This window comes from Lynx canadensis, chromosome C1 (assembly GCF_007474595.2).
Source record: "Lynx canadensis isolate LIC74 chromosome C1, mLynCan4.pri.v2, whole genome shotgun sequence".
NCBI classification, from domain to species: Eukaryota; Metazoa; Chordata; class Mammalia; order Carnivora; family Felidae; genus Lynx; species Lynx canadensis.
The window spans coordinates 150,848,466-150,868,755 of record NC_044310.1 but is presented as its reverse complement, the minus strand read 5'-3'; the positions used below and the strand labels follow the sequence as shown (position 1 = coordinate 150,868,755).

Here is a 20,290-nt window from a genome sequence, read left to right as displayed (position 1 = left end):
ATTCTCTTCTTACAAAGTCAAGAGTCAGTGCAAGATGCTCTATGTTGATACGTCTGTTTTATTATATATATATCTTAGGTTGTTCAGGCTGCATTAGCAAAAATACCATAGACTGGGTGTCTTACACAACAAATACTTATTTCTCATAGTTTTGGAGGCTGAGAAGTCCAAGGCAATGGCAGATTAAGTCTCTGGTGTCTAGTGAGGGTCTGTTTCCTGTGTGGAAATGTGGGAGAAGCGGCAAGAGAGCACTCTGGAGTCATTTTTATAAGGGCACATGAATGCATGAGAGCTCTACCCCCATGACCTAATCACCTCTCAAAAGCCCCATCTCCTAATACCACCACATTGGGAGTTAGGATTTCAACATGTGCATTTTAGAAGACACAAACATTCAGTGTTCTCCACTGTAAACGTGTGTGTGTGTGTGTGTGTGTGTGTGTGTGTAAATTGCTCTATAGCAATAGGTCTACCTAGATATCAGCGGGTAATATAGGACTGTGAATGTCTATAACTGTTTATACCTTGAGCTGTACTAACTTTGGAATGTCTTTTGTGTCCATTTTAAACTAATAGCTCTTGGTAGGGTATATATCCTCAATGGTATTTTCAAATAGTACTTGCTTTATAGCTATTTGATGTGTCAGAGAATAAGTTGAATACAAACAATTCAGGGTATTTAGTGAATAAATCTATAGATTTGTGGTTTTGCAATCCAATATGAGTTTCAAATATTTTCTGTAACACAAGGCTTTACTTCCTGTTTGAAAGTTTGCATGTCCAAGCACTGGTTTTACCCATTTGCTTGCTATATCTCTGCTAATTTTCAGGGGTGAAAGGCAAGACTGAATTGAAAAAAAACGCATTAAAAAAATCTTTAACGTATTTAGCAAACCAGGCTTAAAAATATCGATGAAGTAATAAAGTTTAACTATTGAAACTGAAAGTTTTGTATGCAGAAACAAGGCAATGTTATCAGATAAGATCCAAATAAATAAAATCTTAAGAAGATCCAAATAAAGTCTTAAGAACATCTTTTAAAAGAGCATTTCGTGTAAGAGAATTGCCTTTCCACAGACTTTAAAAAAAAAAATAACATGAGAAGCTGCTACTGGCTTTTCAGTCCCCAAAAGAGTAAGAAGAGTTATAGGAAAGTTATGATGGTGGCTGCTTTTGTGACTGACTTATGTTTGCATGTATGTGGAAAGAACAGAGAATATGGAAAAACTCTGTCATCACTGGAGGCTCTGTGGTTGGGGAAGGAGCATTACACTGGATTTGTTAGGCTTGTAGAATGATATCCTACATGTGCCTACTATGGTATAGAACTGTGCTAGGTACTAAGGTTGATGAAAAACAAAAATCCAAGGCCCTGTCTTCAACAAATACATGGCCTCGCTAAGTATACAACACTGGTAGGCATGGAAAAATTGTTATCAGCAGAAGTTATTAAATGAGTAGTGTTGGGGCAAAAGTCAGAGGAGACAGCACTGAAGTCTTGATGAGAGAGGAGGGCGTTGGCAGGTGGAGGACTGTGCCAGCCCGGGAAACAGTTGGAGATGTTGTCAGGAGGAGGCTCGGGAGAAGGGGCAAAGTCAGAAAAGCCAAAGAAGGTTTACTGGGTTCAGTAGGCAATCAGCATGACGAGGTTAGAGGCTTAATGCACGGAGTGAGTAGAAATGACCCTGGAGAGTCTCATGCCAGACCGTGGAGGTCACGAGTGCCAGGCTAAGGAGTTGGAATCTTCCTGTGGGCATTGGGGAATCCGTGAAGGCTTTTGAAGAAAAAGTCACCAGGATGAAAGTGGATTTTGGGAAAACCATGCCAGAAGTGGTGCAGTGGAAGAATTGGACTGGGAAAAATTCAGGGCAGGATACCTGGAAGAAAGATTTCGCAGGAAGAATCAACAGGGTTAATAGGATGCAGGTGATGGTAAGAGAGAGCGAGACATCACAAATGATTTTCAGACTTTGAAGTGGGGTCTCCAGTAACAGAATCTAAAACCACACACACACATTCCCTAGGGAAAATTATTTTCGAAGGAAGACAATTATCTTATACAAGGTAGGTCTGGGGTTAGCATGGGACAAGTCACTAAGAAGGCCCCACACAGCACTGGAAATGTGAGTTTAGGGTGTGGAAGACTAAGGTAGTGAGTACAGGTGTTGTTATGTATTTAAATGGGAAATATGCCTGAAGCCCAGGAAGTCCCATTCTCCAGAGTCCTCTGGAAGGAGAAATGTAGAAAGAGAAGAGCAAAAAGCTGAAGATTGAACATCAGGGCATTTCTGCCTTTGAGGTCAATGAAGAAAAATAGAGTCAAGGAGGAGATGGAAAAATAAAGGTTAGAGACTGAGAAGGAGAAGCGAGGAGGTATCACAGAATCCAAGAGAGGGTTTCATAAAAACCTCCCCCGAGTTCAAGGAAAGATGATAGAAACAAAGGTCACTGAATTGGGTGCTCAGCAGGTCTTAAAGGTCTGTGCAAAGCAAGAGAGCTTGGAAGTGAACCTTCAGGCCTCAAAGAAGGACAGTCTGGCCTTGTGCCCATCTACTGTGCAGCCACATGTAGCTACTGACCAGGAGTGTGCCTAGTCAGCCTGGATATGCTGTAATCATAGACGACATGCCGGTTTCAAAGAAGCAGTATAAAAAAGAAGAATGTGGAGGATCTCATTAATAAAATTTAAATATTGATTGCATGTTGAAATGATAATATTTTGAATATTTGGGGTAAATAAAATATGCTGCTGAAATTATTTTCACCTTAAAATCTTTAAATATGGTTACTAGAAAATGTACTTAAGTTATATTTCCATTGGATTTTGCGGATCTAGACCTTATAGGGAAGCTCGCTAATATAGGCACTAACATAGCTCGGGGAGGTACACCAATCATATACGCTTTAACAGTTAAGTGCATTCACCCAGCCTGAAGTCTTTCAGAATGTGTTTTCCATTTTGTGAGTGTATTCCTGTATGTTGTGACCAGTGTATATTACAGTGATCCATTTGTTTATTTTATCCAAAAGTTAGGTTATTCCATCTTACTGAACATTTGGCTCTTTTTTTTAACCAACAGATGATGCTGCAGCTGACAGTCGCAGAACTTACACTCTAACTGATTATTTAAAAAATACTTTTAGGGTGAAATTCTACTCCTTGCGGTGGGTTTCAGGTAAGGACTTTTTTTGGGAGGGGACAGATTTTTATGCTTGTGCTCATTCTAGTTAGGTTGTGGGGCACTTTTGTGGCCCTGAGAAGATATCCTTGTTTGGTTAAACCACATAGGAGAGTTGTTTTGTTTTGTTTTTTCTCCTTAAGCGTGCAAAGAGAAATAAAACCTTAGTATTTCTTTGGTACATACTATAAAAAGTTAAAAGTGAATTGAAACCTTGACAGTAACGATGGGGAAATGGATGCATACTAGTGTAATATCCATCATTTAATGTTTCTCTGATTTACAAATGCTTACTGAGTACTTGCGTGAATGTAAACATTAAGTTTTTACTGGATAATTTTTAGCTGATGAAGATATTTAATCATAACTTGAAATACTGATCTGACCATTTTCTTTCTTTAGATCACGATTATCTCTACAAACAAGATAATAATATCTTGCTATTCAATGCTGAATATGGAAACAGCTCCATTTTCTTGGAGAACAGTACATTAGTATGTTTAATCACATAATTCATTCCTACTTTAAGGATAAATTCTGGGGATTTTTTTTTTCATAACCTTTCAAATCATGAGTACTATCATTTCTCATCTGTTGAACTCTCTCTGCAGCATATGGCACAGTGGATCTTTCTCTTCTTCTTGGAATGCTCCCTGCCTTGGCTACTTTTTAGTCTCCCTTGACGATTCTTCCTCCTCTGCCCATACTCCTCAGTGTAAGTGCCCCTCAGGGCTCTGTCTTCACTTGCTGGCCTCTGTCCCCACTTGGCATGCTCTCCTTCTGTGAACTTCATATACTTCCACAGCATCAGGGCTCTCCTTTTCACCTTGACTCTTGAATGCACACCTTCAACACTAACCTCCTGCCAAGATCGAAATCTCTTATTTCTAGTAGCTTGCTTGCTCCTGTCCACCCATGGCCTCAAGGTATTTTAAATTCAGTATCCCAAGTTAAACTAGTTACTTCCCCTTGACTCTCCCAGCAAACTGAAAGCACCCTATTCCTCTTCCTGAGTTCCCCATCTTGGTACATAATGCTCTCCTCTGAGTCACTTAGGCTAGAAAATGAAATTCTACTCTTTAAATCCTCAGACTCCTCTTTGATTCCTGTGTGACCCCGCCCCCATATTTAGCTATTCAACAAACCCTATCATTTCTCCCTCTGCAATGTCAAGTACCCCTCAGATTTCTGTTTCCACTGTAGAGTCCTGGTTCAAGGTCTTTTTAATCTGTGTGAGTGAGTATTCTAGCTTGTGTCCCTATCTCCATTCTGTAGATGAGACCACTGTATTGCCCAAGTCTAGGGCTGATGCAACCCTACTCATCTCATGTCAGATACCGTGTCAACCAGAGCATCTTTGTAAAGACAGATAAGATTCTATCACATCCATGTGCAAAAAGTCATTTATAGTTCCACTTTTTATATTTCAGTCCAAGCTATTTTTTGAATTTTACATCCTCCCACCTTATATATTTTCTGATGTACCCTATACTGTGTTCAGGTTATGCCTAATCTCTGGATAGTCTCTTAATACGCATGCCCTTTCACACATCTGGTGTTTTGCTCATGCTCTTCCCCCTACTGGGAAATTTCTCTCTCTTTTCCTGATCCCTACCCTCATGGTGGTCTTTCGTTGGTTGGAATTAATCCTTCCCTCTCTGGTTCTCTAACCCTGATCACCGCACACCTTGCACAATGGTCATTTGTGTCGGGGGATGTGCCATTTCTGGGAGCTCCCAAGGCATGAGCCACATGTCTAGAACCATACCTTGTACATAGTAATTACTCAATAATGACTGTTAAATGAAGCTGTTCAATTGTTCTTTTTTCTATCTTCCTAACAGGATGAATTTGAACATTCCATAAACGATTATTCGGTATCTCCTGATGGACAATTTATTCTCTTAGAGTACAACTATGTGAAGGTAAAAGAAATGCTGTCTTACTATGACATTTAAAGAACCCTATGAACCCTATGAGTATGTTACTTTATAACTGATTTCAAGTTCACGAATATTTAAGATTGACACCTAAGTAATATAATAGGCACTAAAATCTCATTAATCCAGCATCAAAAGGAGCAATAGCCATTCTCATTCATAAAGGGTAATTCCAACAACTGTTTTCAAAGCAGTCTATTTTTTGGTGTTTTCAAATACTAAAAAGTACAAGTAATACATTACAGATATAAAATACAAGTTAAAATAGAACTTATAATTTAAATTGTTTGACTTGCACATCCAGTAACAGAACCCCTTATTTCCTTTGTCTCAGCTTTATATATAGTAAACTCTCAGTAAGTATTTGCTTTAGAAAGAGTCATACTTCCTCTCCTCCAGAAGAGACTCTGCAGGGTGGTTCAGATCACCTCCCAGCTTCCAGGTCCTACCATATACAAACCATTCTAAAGGGGGAGCCTCAGCTCCAAATCAGTCTCACACACTCAGGAAAGCTTAATCACATATTCTCTTCACTTTTAGAATGGCTACAAATTGCCAGTAACTTTAACTGCAGCTTTTTATTTACTTTTATTTTTTCTAATGCTTATTTATTTTGAGAGAGCTAGATGGTGAGTGGGAGAGGGGCAGGAAGCAAGAGAGAGAGAGAGAGAGAGAAACCTAAACAGGCTCAGCACTGTCAGCACAAAGCCCAATGCGGGGCTCGAATCCATGGACCATGAGATCATGACCTGATCCCAAATCAAGAGTCAGATGCTTAACTGACTGAGCCACCCAGGCGCCCCTTAACTGCAGCTTTCTAATTATTCCTGGATTTGACAACAGTTGTCAAGTATAGGAAGTCTTAAGACTTGTAGGAAAGATTAAAAACCTGTAGGGATATTCTGCATTGAAAACAAAATACAAAGCTGGGGATCCCCACCTCTGCCTTTTTATTCTAGAATAAATAATAAATACTGAGCAGCCTTATCTCACGCCCCAACGCTTCTTCTATACTCAGGCCAAGTAAACCCCATCTCCTACTCCATTTCCCATTTCAACGTGGTGGCTCTCAATCATAATATTTACCCTGGATTCACTGTGTCCAGCTCCATTTCCTGGACATGAAGACTCTCTGACTCTGTTCTGCTAAACCCATAAAGTAGGAGCCAATCAGAATCTTTGGCCAACTTTAACACATCTGTTCCCAATAATGGATTGTTCATTTAATTCAGTGGTTTTTATTGCTCTCTATAATAAGGAGCTTTTAAAAATTCCCAGTGGCCAGGTCCAATCCCCAGATTCATAAATTATAGTGTCTGGAGTGAAGATGGCATCCATGTTTTTTTTTAATGGGCATATTATTTTAGTGAGCAAAGGGCTGAGAACAACTGAATACAATTGCCCATGTTAAGGACAAACATAAAGATTAAGGTAGAAACAGAAAGGTAAATACCAGCTCAATTTACTATTTGGCCAAGTTCAATAAGTGCTATATGATGTATACTAATGGATGTATTTCACTGGTAGACCTTAGTTGGGCAACCATCATTGGTAATTTGTATCTGCTGTGTCACTGTAGTTTATGTATGCATTTAACTGCTTTTGCTGTTTTTCTGGTATTTCCTTCATTCTGCTGCCATCCATGTTTTTCAGTCAGTATCTACAGGACTCCTTTTAAAAACTAAGTTAGATCATGTCATGCCTATGTTTGAACACTCATGATCAGTGATTTGCCATCCCTTGCAGAATGAAACACAAACTTTAACCACAGCATCCTCAGAAGCCTATGTGATTAGACCTCAGTCTGCCCTCGCTAACCCAACTCCTACTACCTTCTCTGGACTCACCATCTCGGCCAGTACTTCTCACCCCGCCTGAACCTTACCACCAGCCTACCCCACACCAACTAGTTCAGCATAGTGATGGGTGGGGCCCAGGCATGGGTAGATTTAAGGGCTCCCAGGTAATTCAGTGATCCAAAGAACTTTTAGGTACACCACTCTTCATTTTTCACAAGCATCATTCATTCTCCTCTAAGGGCCAAAGTATTTGCTGTTGCTTCATTCTGGAACGTTCTTCCCCTGATTATCATATGGTACTCCCTTTTTAGTAAATTCAAGTCCAAGCTTTCTTGGATTGCTTTATCTAACTTGGCCCTCTGCCACTCTGTTCTCCCACACTTCACCATTCACTCCCTACCACATTAGCTTATTTTACTTTCTCCATACCTTTGACTGCAGAGCACTAAATTACAAGATTATTGAAAGTAGAGCACTCCATCTTCTCTTTTACTTCTTAGGATGTCTGATAGAATTTTCTACATTCTACATGTACAACGTGTAGTAATCTCTATTCATTGCCCAATGCTCCAGACAGTAATAGTTGCATCATCTATCACATGTTGACGATATTCCAGTTGACTCATCAGGTCTCAGGATAACTGAGAAAAGTCGAGTTTTATTCTATTTCCTTGGAAGTCTACTGTGCAAAGTTCTTTAGATTTTACTCCATGGCTTCTCCATGACTGAACTGAGCACATTTCAAAAGAGCGATTATTATTTCTACGTTGTGGCTGTGAGCAAATAAGTGAGTGAATGAGTGAAAACATAAATACATAAGTACTGTACGGCCTGGTATGTATGTTTTCCTAACATCTCCCCTTGCTGCTGAATGCTCCAGAGGTAATAGTAGCATCACCTATTGCATATTGACAATATTCTAGGAGCCCTGCTTAGCACTTCACATGCATTCTCATGAACCTCTCTTAAGATTGTTACTGACATTATCCCCATGTTCCTAAAGAGAAAATTGAACCTTAGAAAGAAACTTGCCTGATATTACATAATGGAAACTTGTCTTAGTGCATTTGGGCTGCTGTAACAATACCACAGATGGGGTGGGTTAATACCAGATTTATTTCTCATAGTTCTGGAGGCTGAGACAGAGGTCCACGGTCAAGGTGCCAGCAGATTCAGTGTCTGGTGAGGACCTGCTTCATGGAACACAGTTGGCCATCTTCTTTGTGTCCTCAAATGGAGAATGCGGCATGGAATCTCTCTGGAGTCTCTATTTCAACAAAACAAAACAAAACATGCCTTATTTATTCTTGAGGGAGAGAGAGAGCATAAGCTGGGGAGGGACAGAGACAGAGGGGGACAGAGGATCCCAAGTGGGCCCTGTGCTGACACCAGAGAGCTCCATGCAGGGTTCAAACTCACAAACCATGACCTGAGCTGAAGTCGGCCGCTCAACCAGCTGAGCCACCCAAATGCCCCTGGAATTTCTTTTATAAGGGAACTAATCCAATTCAAGAGGGTTCCACCCTTAGGACCTAGTTACCTCCCAAAGGCCCACCTCCAATATCATCACACAGGGGGATAGGATTTCAACGTATGAATAACAGAGGGTGGGCGACAAACATTATAGCCAAACTTGAATCCAGGTTAGAAGACTCCAAAGCCTGTGCTTTTCACAATAATCTTTCCCATCTTTGGCCTTCGGCTTCTCTTTGCTATGATGCTTTTGTAACCGCTTCTCTGTGTGGCAGTTTTCTGCCATCGAGACTTGGTCTAACAATCACTTTTTCATAGGCCTCTCTCCCTCTCCAGGCCCTAATTTATGATGCCTGCCTCTCCCCACCTACATCTATTATATCTCTTGAGATTCTTTTCTCATATTTACTTGTCCATATCCCCCATTCAACTCTGAGCTCCTCAAGGACAGTGAGCCTTTCTCAGCCAGTAATGCCTGACAGAGGATAGCTGCTAATGTTTATAACCTAAATAGGAGGATGAGTCTGTTTCAACGATGAAGTGAACACCCCAGACGTTTTAGGTTTCCTTTTGCAACTCATGATGGATCTGTCATCCTGAGTGATCTCAAACCTTCTTAAACCTTTTTTTAAGCCTGTAGCACACCGTTTGTCTCTCGCAGATAGAGCATTCAGAGGTTTCCCAGAAACAAGCATGGATTGTGTCAAAATAATCCAAGATTTAAAAAAAAAAAAAGTATGACTCACAAAAGTTAGAGACTTAATACATAATTGTTGGCATGAGAGGATAGGAGGGTGATAAATGATAAGTGGGAAATATTCTTCAAGGTTGGAAACTCTGGCTTGTGTCTCAGCTCTGCCATTATACAAACTGGGTATCCTTGAGCTACCCATTTTGTTTATTTCACTCTCACAGGTAAAATTTGATTTTTATATCAGTTTGGTTTATTTATTTATTTTTTTTAGTTTGATTTATTTACTTTCAGAGAGAGAGAAAGAGAGCAGGGGAAGGGCAGAGAGGGGGAGAGAGAGAGAATCCCAAGCAGGCTCCACACTGTCAGCGCAGAGCCTGATGTGGGACTCAACCCCACAAATCATGAGATCATGACCTGAGCCAAAACCAAAAATTGGATGCTTAACCCACGGAGCCACCCAGGTACCCCTGGTTTGGTTATTTCTTGAACACAGACTATGTGGCTTGTGCTAGACAAGACTCCAGGTATTTAAAGATGAATAAAACACAATTTCTTTCATCTAGGAATATGGTAGGGAAGACAGACATAAAGACATGTTTTAATGTGTACATGCATTCACATAAAACATAATTTTTCATAAATTCAAATCTGTGTATATATATGTTATCTTCAGTCTTCCCTTTTTTTCCTCTTATGCCTGGTTCTCTACTTCTCTCCACCCCCATCTTTTCCCCAGGTATCACATGTTAAGAATCGTGTGTGTGTGTGTGTGTGTGTGTGTGTGTATTATACTATGCAATCATTCTGTGAAGATCGATATTTTTTAGTTATTGCTTATTCCATAAAAAATAAAATCCTGCTTTCCATACTTTTCTGTAAATTGCATTTCTCACTCAATGATACCATGTGGAACTTCTTCCAAGGATTCTGGTATAGTTCTACTTCGTTTATTTTTAAATTAACAGACTTAATTTTTTTTAGAATAGCTTTAGATTTATAGAATATGACTGGAAAACACAGAGTTCCCATATACTCCCTCATCATCCCCCACTTCTGTCCCACTTTCCCCTATTATCAACATTTTGCATTAGTATGGCACATTTGTTGCAATTGATGAGCCATTATTGATACATTATTATTAACTAAAATCCACCGTCTACATTAGGGTTCATTCTTTATGTCGTACATTCTATGGGTTTTGGTATATCTATAAAGTATAATGACATGTATCCACCATTACAGGATTATATGGAATATTTCACTGTCCTAAAAATCCTCTGTGCTCCAGCTCTTCGTCCCTTCCTTCCTCCAAACTCCTGGCAACAACTGATCTTTTTACTGTATCCGTTAGTTTGCCTTTTCCAAAATATCATGTGGTGGAATTATACAGTACGTAGCCTTTTCAGATTGGCTTCTCTCACTTAGCAATAGGCATGTGAGGGTCCCTCCATGTCTTTTTGTGATGTCATAGCTCATTTCTTTTTACTGCTAAATAATATTCCAGTGTCTGGATGGACCACAGTTTGCTCACCCATCCCCTACTGAAAGACATCTTGGTTCTTCTAAGTTTTGGCAATTATGAATGACACTACAAATTTGTAGGGTTTTTAGATATGTGTGAGTTTTCAACTCATTTGGTTAATAACACGGAGTTTGCTGGTAAAGTTATTTGGGTTTGGAGTTTCCTTTGTGCAAATATTTTTATTGATTGATTCAATGTGTTTATTAGATATGAGACTTTACAGATTTTCCATTTTTTCTTGTCTCAGTTTTGATAACTTAATTTTCAAGGAATTTGCCCCTTTTTTAACTTTTATATTTATTGGCCCCCCCAAAAATGTTTGTAATATGGTCTTGAAATCTTAAATTTTTTTAATGTGTATTCATTTTTGAGAGACACAGAGTGTGGGGCGGGGGAGCAGAGAGAGAGGGAGACACAGAATCCGAAGCAGGCTCCAGTCTCCGAGCTGTCTGCACAGAGCCCGATGCGGGGCTCTAACTCACGAACCATGAGATCATGACCTGAGCTGAAGTCGGACACTCAACCGACTGAGCCACCCAGGTCCCAAACAAGATGGCTTTTTTCTTTTCTTTTCTTTTCTTTTCTTTTCTTTTCTTTTCTTTTCTTTTCTTTTCTTTTCTTTTCTTTTCTTTTTAGATTTTTATTTTATCTTATATTTAGTAGGCTCCGTGCCCAACATGGGGCTTGAACTCAGGACCCCAAGATCAAGAGTCTGTGCTCTACTACTGACTGAGCCAGCCAGGTGCCCAGGTCTTAAAATCTTTTAATCCCATTTTTCATTTCTAATATTGGTCATTCACTGGTCTTTTTTTTTTTTTTCCCCTTTTACTGTGTTAGCAATTTTATTCATCTTTTCAAAGAACCAGTTTTGGGCTTTGTTGATTTTTTTTTCTCTACTGTTCATTTTCTGTGTGATTACTGATTTTACCTTTATTGTTTCTGTTCTTCTCATTTATTTGGATTTGGTTCGCTTTTCATATTTTAGATATTTGATACCGTTGTTTAAAATATTGATGATATATATTCCAGTGTTAATATATATTACCAGGTGGCTTTCAAAAAAGTCTGTAACACTTTGTATTTTCACGATCAATGTAGGAGAGTATTTCTTCACATCACCACCAGCAATAAAACCATAGATCTTTGAAATATTTTGTAAATAAGATGGTTGAAAAATGAAAATCTGCATTTTCTTAAACAGGTGGACTTAACATGCTATGGTAAATGCTAGGAGTAATGTTTACCAGGGAGTAGCATGTGGGGAGCACTGTGATCCCAAGAAGTTTCCTTGGCAGGGGTGAAGCCAGAGCTAGGTTACAGGTGAGGTCCTGAGGAGTTTGTACCAGATGGTCTCTGAGAATCTCTTCCTAATTCTCAAATTCTAAGGATTGAGATAGGGAACCACAAAACGTGACACAGAATTATGCAATTTGTTATATTACTTTACATCTTCTCTTATGTGCCTATATCGAGTGGCTGAACTATCAAGGATCACAGGAGCCTGAATGTCTGTTTTCTTTTACAGCAATGGAGACATTCTTACACAGCTTCATATGACATTTATGATTTAAATAAAAGGTCAGTGACTTCCTCATAAAAGCTATTAAGCTTTTTTAGTGTAACAATACTTTTTTGAAAAGAAGAAATCCCACTGTGATTTATTCATTTGGTAATGTTTCCTTTTATCTTTTTTTTCAGGCAGCTGATTACAGAAGAGAAAATTCCAAACAACACACAGTGGATCACGTGGTCACCAGAGGGTCATAAATTGGTTAGTGAGTCTCTTCTGTTTTCAGAGAAACATAGTGGCTCAAAGTTCTGACATGCAGAAGCTACTTTCCCTGATACAGAACAGACACTTAGGAAGCAAATACTTCACTATCAAATAGAGTGTTATTGCCTAAAATAGCATTTTTCTGGTCTTACACAGTAAATACGGTTCCTAAAAGTTTCTGAACTGCTACTGGGGAATTGTCTACATACTGGAAAAATGCTCTTAAACTCCTCAATTCTATTTTCTGTTGTACTGAGTTTGTTGTTGTTTTGTTCGTTTGTTGAGGTGTACCTGCTTCTTGCTCGTTCTGTGACCTTCTCTCTGTCACTATAGATATACCTTCATGTTCTATGGTGCTAGGAGAATGGCAGAAGTCCAAAAGAAACTGACCAGGAGGCGGGATGTTCATTTGTAGATGGAACTCTCCATTCTGACATGCAACCACACTCCCTCAACCCCCAGCCCCCAGAAAGCAATGCGAAGCAGGCATCATTGTGTGAGAGTGGTCAGCCTCCTGGGTCTTTCTCATGTACTTCATTCAGCATGCACATGGTGGTGGTTGTAAGCTGTTTCTAATATGTGAAGAGTGTCTTTAGAATTATTTGGAGGTTATAGCTGTATACTTAGCATCTTTAAAATGTGAGGAGAATAGAAAAGGACTCTTTATCTTGCTCAAATTGAATAACCCAAGGTAGTCATCACATTTGCATACTTTATTGTTTGAGGATAAAATAGTTGATAGATATTTTTTAACTCTAGGATAAGATACATTATAGCAGGTTATTACTTATTAATCTCTTTTTCAATATTTCTAGGCATACGTTTGGAAAAATGATGTTTATGTTAAAAATGAACCAAATTCATCAAGTCATAGGATCACCTGGACCGGGGAAGAAAATGCAATATATAATGGAATAGCAGACTGGGTTTATGAAGGTAGAGACTTTAAAGCTTTTTCAAATTCGAAAGTCTGTAAGGTTTTTTTTTTAATAGTTAAACATTTCTTTTAAAATGGAGAAATTCAATGGTATTCAAAATAAGTTGCATTTCTTTTAAATGTCATCAAATCTCTTTAGCACTGACAATGCCAGGTGTCCCACAGCACAAGGATTTCTTAGCAGTAGCTAGTTTTGCCTGTGTCCTCATTGTCTCTCAATGCCCCTATTGTCTTCTGTCTCCTCCTACAAAGGGCCTTTCTGTATAGGTAGTTTTTCTGCTTTACTGGGGCATAAAAGCTTCCAGATTAACATCAGATGTTTCTCTAACTGGGCCTACCTAACCCAGAGTTACTGAGGAAAGCTAAATACTCCCACAGCATTCCAAGAGCTGACAAAATATTGTCTGGAGGTTGGAGACTAGAGGAGGAAGAAAGCATCTGTTTTACAGAGGATTTGTGTTCATTTGAACTTGGACAAATCATAATTTCCTGTTTTTAAAGAAGGAAAAAAATAATTAGAAAGGCTTAGGGGACAAAATGGGCAAAAAAAAAAAAAACAGAACTAAAAATATTAAAAAAGAATTAGTCTTCCTTTTAGGGTAGAGTTTTAGAAAATATTAACAAGACATTTTTCATGTCTATAGTTGCCAAGGTACAAGGCATTTTGAGACTGTTCCAAACTGTTTGCAAGGTTGCCTCATGCTTATTAAGTGCCCATCCTTAGTTCATCCTATGAGTTTTTCCTCATAGTTAAAAAAAAAAATAGTTTTTTTTCATGACGTAATATTGGTTCTTACCCAGTTCAAGTCCAGTTCCACTAAACGGCTAATGTTACAACAACAAAAATCACTTTAAAAGAAAGATAAATCCCCGTGGCCCATAAATAAGATTTGATTAAAACTGATAATGAAATTTACTTAGCGATTGAAAAACATCTTTAACACCTGTTGGACAGCTTGGCACAACCTGAAGGACTCCCAGAGTGGACACTAGGTAAAGCCTCTTCCCAAAGCTGCGACTCGACGCTTCCTTGTAACATCGGAGTATATCTCTAAGATAAGAACACACCTAATACTAATGTCCTTTCTAACCTAGAGAATAGCTGGAAATATCTCATTTTGCATGTTTATGACAAGCAAAGGAATGGCTTCCCGGTTCCACTGTGGGCCTATCTCTAGAAAATGGGACTTAAGAGTTCCTACAGGGAAATTCCTACAATTGGTTTTGTATATTTATGAATGATCCGTACTTGGAAAGGGCACACTTGCTTCTCCATATATTGGATCCACCCTCCCATTAGAGCCCCAGTCTCCACTGCAGCCACGATGACTTGTGGAGTATAAGATTGAAAGAGTATGTTCTGAGAGTCTATAGGTTCATAAGGAAAAGAACAAACAAAGCTGCAAGGTGTAGACAGGGCCACGTGCTGTATCATGGAGGGACACTCACAGAGTAGCTGATCATCTGGAACATGTGTCCCTTGCCCCACCCCCTGTTCCCAAATGGCTTCCTCTCTCAATTTCCCTGTGTTTTCACTTTGCCTTATTTCATGATTCTCCAATTGATTATTACCATAGTTAATAGGTGTCTTCTTTTGTAAAAATGATAATAATACTTTATCTTCTAGTATGAAGTTAATTGCATGACATTGACTCTGAAGTATGAGTGTAGTTTACCTAACCTCAGGGTGAGAATGAGAATTTTGAGAGCAAGAATGAAAAGGGACAGAGAAAGAAATAAATTTGGAAGATGGAGCACTCCTTAGCCCTCAAGTAGTCATGCTGACAGTGGGGGTGTGGGTAATTGAGTGCAATTCACGCTGAGTGCCAGTCACCTGTGAGGTAGGTGCTGCATCAGGTTCTAGAGATGCAGGGACAGATGCTAACCAACTACTGCTGTCAAGGAACTCTGCCCAGAGAGGAAGACAAAGTTGCCAGGGGATAATCATCACAGAGTGAATTGACTGACCTATTCAGGGGAGGGCACTAGGTTCAGAGAGTACATAAGGAAGGTTGGAGAGGCTGGACAGGAGGTATCACGGGATAGTTGAGGGAAGTCGTTGGGGGGAGAGGTTGCCATAGACACTTGTGCTCACAGCCAGCTTTGTATCAGGAAGGGCTGGAAATCTGTTCCTTCCTTTGTTATTCTCCCTTCTTCCTACTATTCATTCTCAGCTCTTTGAGTTTGACCAGAAGTAGTTTTATAATAATGGTTTTAATACATCACGATATGGAAAAATATGTTCTGTATTACAAATAACTACCAATTCAAAACACAGAACACTCCCTGCTATCTGTACTTAAAAACATTTTTAAAAAACCATAGCCTTGCTGTAATTGTATTCATTTTATGTAGTTGCATCTTGATCTTAGACTAGAACCAATGGGTAGAAGCACAAGGAAGGAGACATCAACTCAGTATATGAAGAAGTTCTCAGTAGAAACCCCTTGACCTGGACTCACAAGTCCTGTACCCTTATTCTTGTCTCTGGCAATTATTTCAGTCTAACCCCCTCAGTTGCCTTCTCTGTACAATGGGATATGAATAGACTCACCTAAAGATCTTCGTCATGACTGTATCAGATAAGTGTTTCTTAAATTCTAAACTGCTATGCAAAAGTAACTTAATGACATAGGTATAAAACAAAGCGCGGCAGGCTGCCTTACCGAGGAGGTTGTCTCTTCCTTGGAAGAGCTGGAATAGGCATGGATGGACATAGAGCATGAAGTTGAAAAGCATGGATTCAAACCAGACAAGTCTGGATTCATTCTTGATTCTCTCAGTTATTGGCCACACGACCCTGGGCAGATTACCTATTCTCTTGAAGCCTGTCTATCTCTTTGTTCATCTGCACAGGAAGCTACTGTGAGGATTAACTGAAATAATAGATGTCGGTTGCTTATCAGTGTCTGGCACATGGTTAGCACACACTGGATGCTAGTGGCTCATCATGATAATTATTACATTTTGTTATGACTGTTGTTTCTGTCACTGGTACTACTATTAACCGTTATTATTATTGAAAACAAGCATTGGGAAGAAACTTGTAAAGAGGCTTCAGGAATCAGAAAAGTGATTGGGGCATGTGCTAACTCTGAGATTCAAGTCTCTATGCTTTTGCTTTTACCTTTACACCCACAGCAGAACATGAGATTTGTGGGTTAAATCTACATAAAGAGGAGCGCCTGGGAGGCTCAGTCAGTTAAGCATCTGACTCTTGATTTTGGCTCAGGTCATGATCTCAAAGGTGGTGAGATAGAGCCCCTTGCTGGGATCCCACTTGCGATTCTCACTCCCTCTTACTCTGCCCCTCCCCACTGCGTGCGCACGTGCACATGCTCAGTCTCTCTCAAAATAAATAAATTTTTAAAAAATCTACATAAAAGACTAGGAGTCTCCATCTCTTCTACCTGAGCCCTCTGTAAAAGAGGTTTTGGCATTTTAAGAGCCAGAGATTGGAAGTCCCAAGAATAGACTCCACAATCAACATAGGAAGGAACTACATTTGCCAGAGAATGAGTCCAACAGTGTTCTGGAGAGCAAGACCTTTCCTTTCATTTGCCTCCCTCTTTGACCCTCTTCTCTCACCATCAATGGATACACCAGAGGAGTGTGTTAATCCATGGGAGTCTTTAGTTTCTAGCCTAAGTGAAGGAGGTATTTCTTGATAGGGGTCTCACGGAGCTCCTTGTCATTCTAAATTCATCCTTCCCACACCTTGTTTGTGCCAAGAGTAGTAAAGTGTGGGCACCATATTAGTTTGATAGTCTGGAGCCACACACCACCCACCAGTACCCTGCGGGCTCAGTACAAACTGAGCCCAGTTGGGGAGAGTATGCTGGCATGTTGACTGTTTGAAAATTAGAAAGGAGAATCAGCCCCTTGTGTGAAATTTACTTTTAGTACGTTTTGCGGCATAAATTTAGAGGATTATAAGATAAAGAAAAAAAATGCAGAGCTTATATTAAATATTGTGTGCTAAAATATTCTAAAATGGTCCAACGGGTTACTTATTTTCACAATCCAGATCTATCCTTGAAGATTTTATTTTTATTCATTTGTATTACTCTGAATTTGGAAGCCCAGCAAATGCAAAATGGTTCATTAGTTGAACTCTACTGTAATTACTAAAGCTAATGAGAACAATATTTTGAATGCCAAAGCCAATTTATCAGCTACTTCTTGTAACAGAACAATTTATGTCTTTTTTCAGAGGAAATCTTCAGTGCCTACTCTGCTCTGTGGTGGTCTCCAAAAGGCACTTTTTTAGCATATGCCCAATTTAACGACACACAAGTCCCACTTATTGAATACTCTTTCTACTCTGATGAGTCACTGCAGTACCCAATGACTATGCGGATTCCATATCCAAAGGTCTGTACTCCCATTCGCATGGTGGTTCCGTGATTTGATGGGAAGAGAATGGTTTCATTTAATCCTTTCCTGCTAATGAAAATATTGTCAGTCTCTCTTCAACAGCTTGCTGTGATTACTCTTGCTGAAGTCAACAGCATCTGGCAATTTTAAAGTATTTTTATTATCCCAGGAAAGAGTGTGATTTAAGGTTTTGTAATTTCTCCAAAAACTTTGAGGAATGACAAGCCGAAAAAGATGGGGGAAATGCTTTTGAAAGAGGTAGGGGGAATAAAAACGTTTCAGTGGAGGAAAAGAGAGGCTGTCACTGAATCACAAACTCATCTTATTTGTAGAAGTTGGAGTGTGCCCTCGATGAAGTTGAAAAGCTCAGTTATGTATCAGGTTGTATTGCTAATTGACAGACACATGACTAGTTTCGGTGATTCTAGTATAGATTTGGCCCTAATGTAAATTTCACACGTCCTGCATTTGGAATAATAGTGTCACATCTTGGTTTTCAAGGCTGTTCTCTCCCCTCCGGGATGCATGCTTATGATAATTGAACAGCTCTGTTAAGCAGTGTAAGCTGAGGAAGAGGAGGATTTAGAAGGGAACCAGGATTCTTTACCAGTATCATAATATTAATGGCCACAGTATCATCCATAGGAAAATCTAATAGTAAATGTTTTTGCTGTAAGCAACTTGGGAAAAGGGATTTTTATTTTTACCAACTCACTCAATTTGCTTCATGAAGAGCTGCCATTTTAGGAAGACAGAGGAAGTTAAAAGAAAAAAAAAGATCAGAGACTAAATATAGAGATGTATTTTCAGTGGAATGTTATTTTTTGATGAGTGAAACTGGCAAAAAAAAAAACACATAAAACGCTCTCACTAAAAATATATTATTTCTAACTAATTTGTCAATTGAAGATCTATGTGTATATATTAAAAAGTTTTGTAGATTTCTGTCATCATATTGATTGCAAAGCTCAAATGTGATGAACCTGAATTTGGAGTGCAAATGATTGCTTCCTAATTAGCATTATTGGCTCTTGACTCAGGTAAACTCATTTTCTTGGTGGGTTGTGTCTTTGGCTGAACCCAAGGTATTCTTCCTAGCTGTCAGCCATTAGACTTCTTGTCTTTTGGAGTCAGAGTATATTTGCAAAATAATAGAATTGATTTTTCAAAAGCTTATCTTTGCACAAAATACATAAATTATGAACATCCATGATTTAAACAGGAGTGCTTTGGGCTGTCAGCATATGTTTCTGCCTGAATGTGAATAAGTTGCATTTCATGACTTTCTTTTATGTTCGTTTTATCTATATTAAATCTTCTATATTAAATTTTTTGAATTTTTTAAATGTTTATTTTTGAGAGAGAGACAGACAGACAGAGCGTGAGTGGGGGAGGGGCAGAGAGAGAGAGGGAGACACAGAATCTGAAGCAGGCTCCAGGCTTTGAGCTGTGTGTACAGAGCCCTACCTGGGGCTTAAACTCATGAACCACAAGATCATGACCTGAGCCAAAGTCAGATGCCTAACTGACTGAGCCACCCAGGTGCCCCTATATTAAATTTTTTAATGTGTCTTATTACTATAATTTTATGGCTGTAATGCAGACATTTTTATACCATTTTAAACCTGTGTAATGATGTTATGTTTTTTGTCACTACCGGTTCTGTTATTGTTTTTTCCTAGGCAGGAGCTGCAAATCCAACCGTAAAGCTCTTTGTTATAAAAACCGACAATCTCAACCCAAACACCAATGCAACTTCGGTAGAAATCACTCCTCCCGCTGCTATGTTGACAGGGTAAGACTCTTGACCAGAATGTGCGGGTTGTAAACAGTTTCGCACTTCTCAGGGAGGACATTTTAACGACGTGTGTGTTGAGAACCTGCTTTATGTCTTCACGCTGGGCACAGTTCTAATGATGGGGTTGTGCAGTGAATAGAGAGAGCAGCCAGGGCCCCAGGTATCATGGAGCCTACCCTCGAGATGAGGGACGCAGACAACAACCAGGTAAACAGAATCCAGCTGTGACAAATGTGAAGCCAATCAAAGCAGGGCAAGGTGATGGTGATGGTGGGGGGGAAGTTAAGGAAGCTGTCTCTAATGAGATAACCTGTGAGCAGTGACATGAGAAGGAGGGGGCGGCTAGCCACCTGAATACCTGAGGGTGCAGTATCCAGGCAGGGGAAGAGCAGGTGCCGAGACCTCGTAGAGGGGACGTGTGGGGTGCACAGAGGTCCTGGGAGGAGGCCAAATGACCAGAGCAGTATGAGTGGAGAGGAGAGTGATAGGAGTGAGGTCAGATCATGAGGGCTTTGCAGGTCTACATGAGAACTAGAGGAATTCAGGGAAACTGTTACATTTAGGGATCCTCATGATGCTGATGTGCCTCAGGATGTCATTTGTCCAAATAATCCTTGATGGTTTGAAATTCTGCCACTGAGTACCCCCAGCCTCCTGTGCTTTTCCTATAAAGATGCCCATGGTATTGCCTGCAGTTTAGGCCTGCAAGTTGCTTTCTATTCGTTTCTGTTAATCATGTTGGTTTTCTTGTTGCTTTTAAATAATAACCTGTATATAACTGAATGAACACTCACTAT

General features: G+C 39.5%; 1 protein-coding gene across 1 annotated transcript in view; it reads left to right on the top strand.

Moving 5' to 3' along the window:
- Nucleotides 1-20,290, top strand: part of DPP4 (dipeptidyl peptidase 4) — a 79,001-nt gene that overhangs the window by 19,403 nt on the left and 39,308 nt on the right. Inside the window, exons 3-10 of the mRNA XM_030325200.2 lie at nucleotides 3,081-3,176; nucleotides 3,582-3,673; nucleotides 5,024-5,104; nucleotides 12,133-12,185; nucleotides 12,306-12,378; nucleotides 13,197-13,317; nucleotides 17,532-17,692; nucleotides 19,378-19,490. Coding sequence (XP_030181060.1) covers nucleotides 3,081-3,176; nucleotides 3,582-3,673; nucleotides 5,024-5,104; nucleotides 12,133-12,185; nucleotides 12,306-12,378; nucleotides 13,197-13,317; nucleotides 17,532-17,692; nucleotides 19,378-19,490 — 790 coding nt within the window. The remainder of the gene's footprint in view (nucleotides 1-3,080; nucleotides 3,177-3,581; nucleotides 3,674-5,023; nucleotides 5,105-12,132; nucleotides 12,186-12,305; nucleotides 12,379-13,196; nucleotides 13,318-17,531; nucleotides 17,693-19,377; nucleotides 19,491-20,290) is intronic.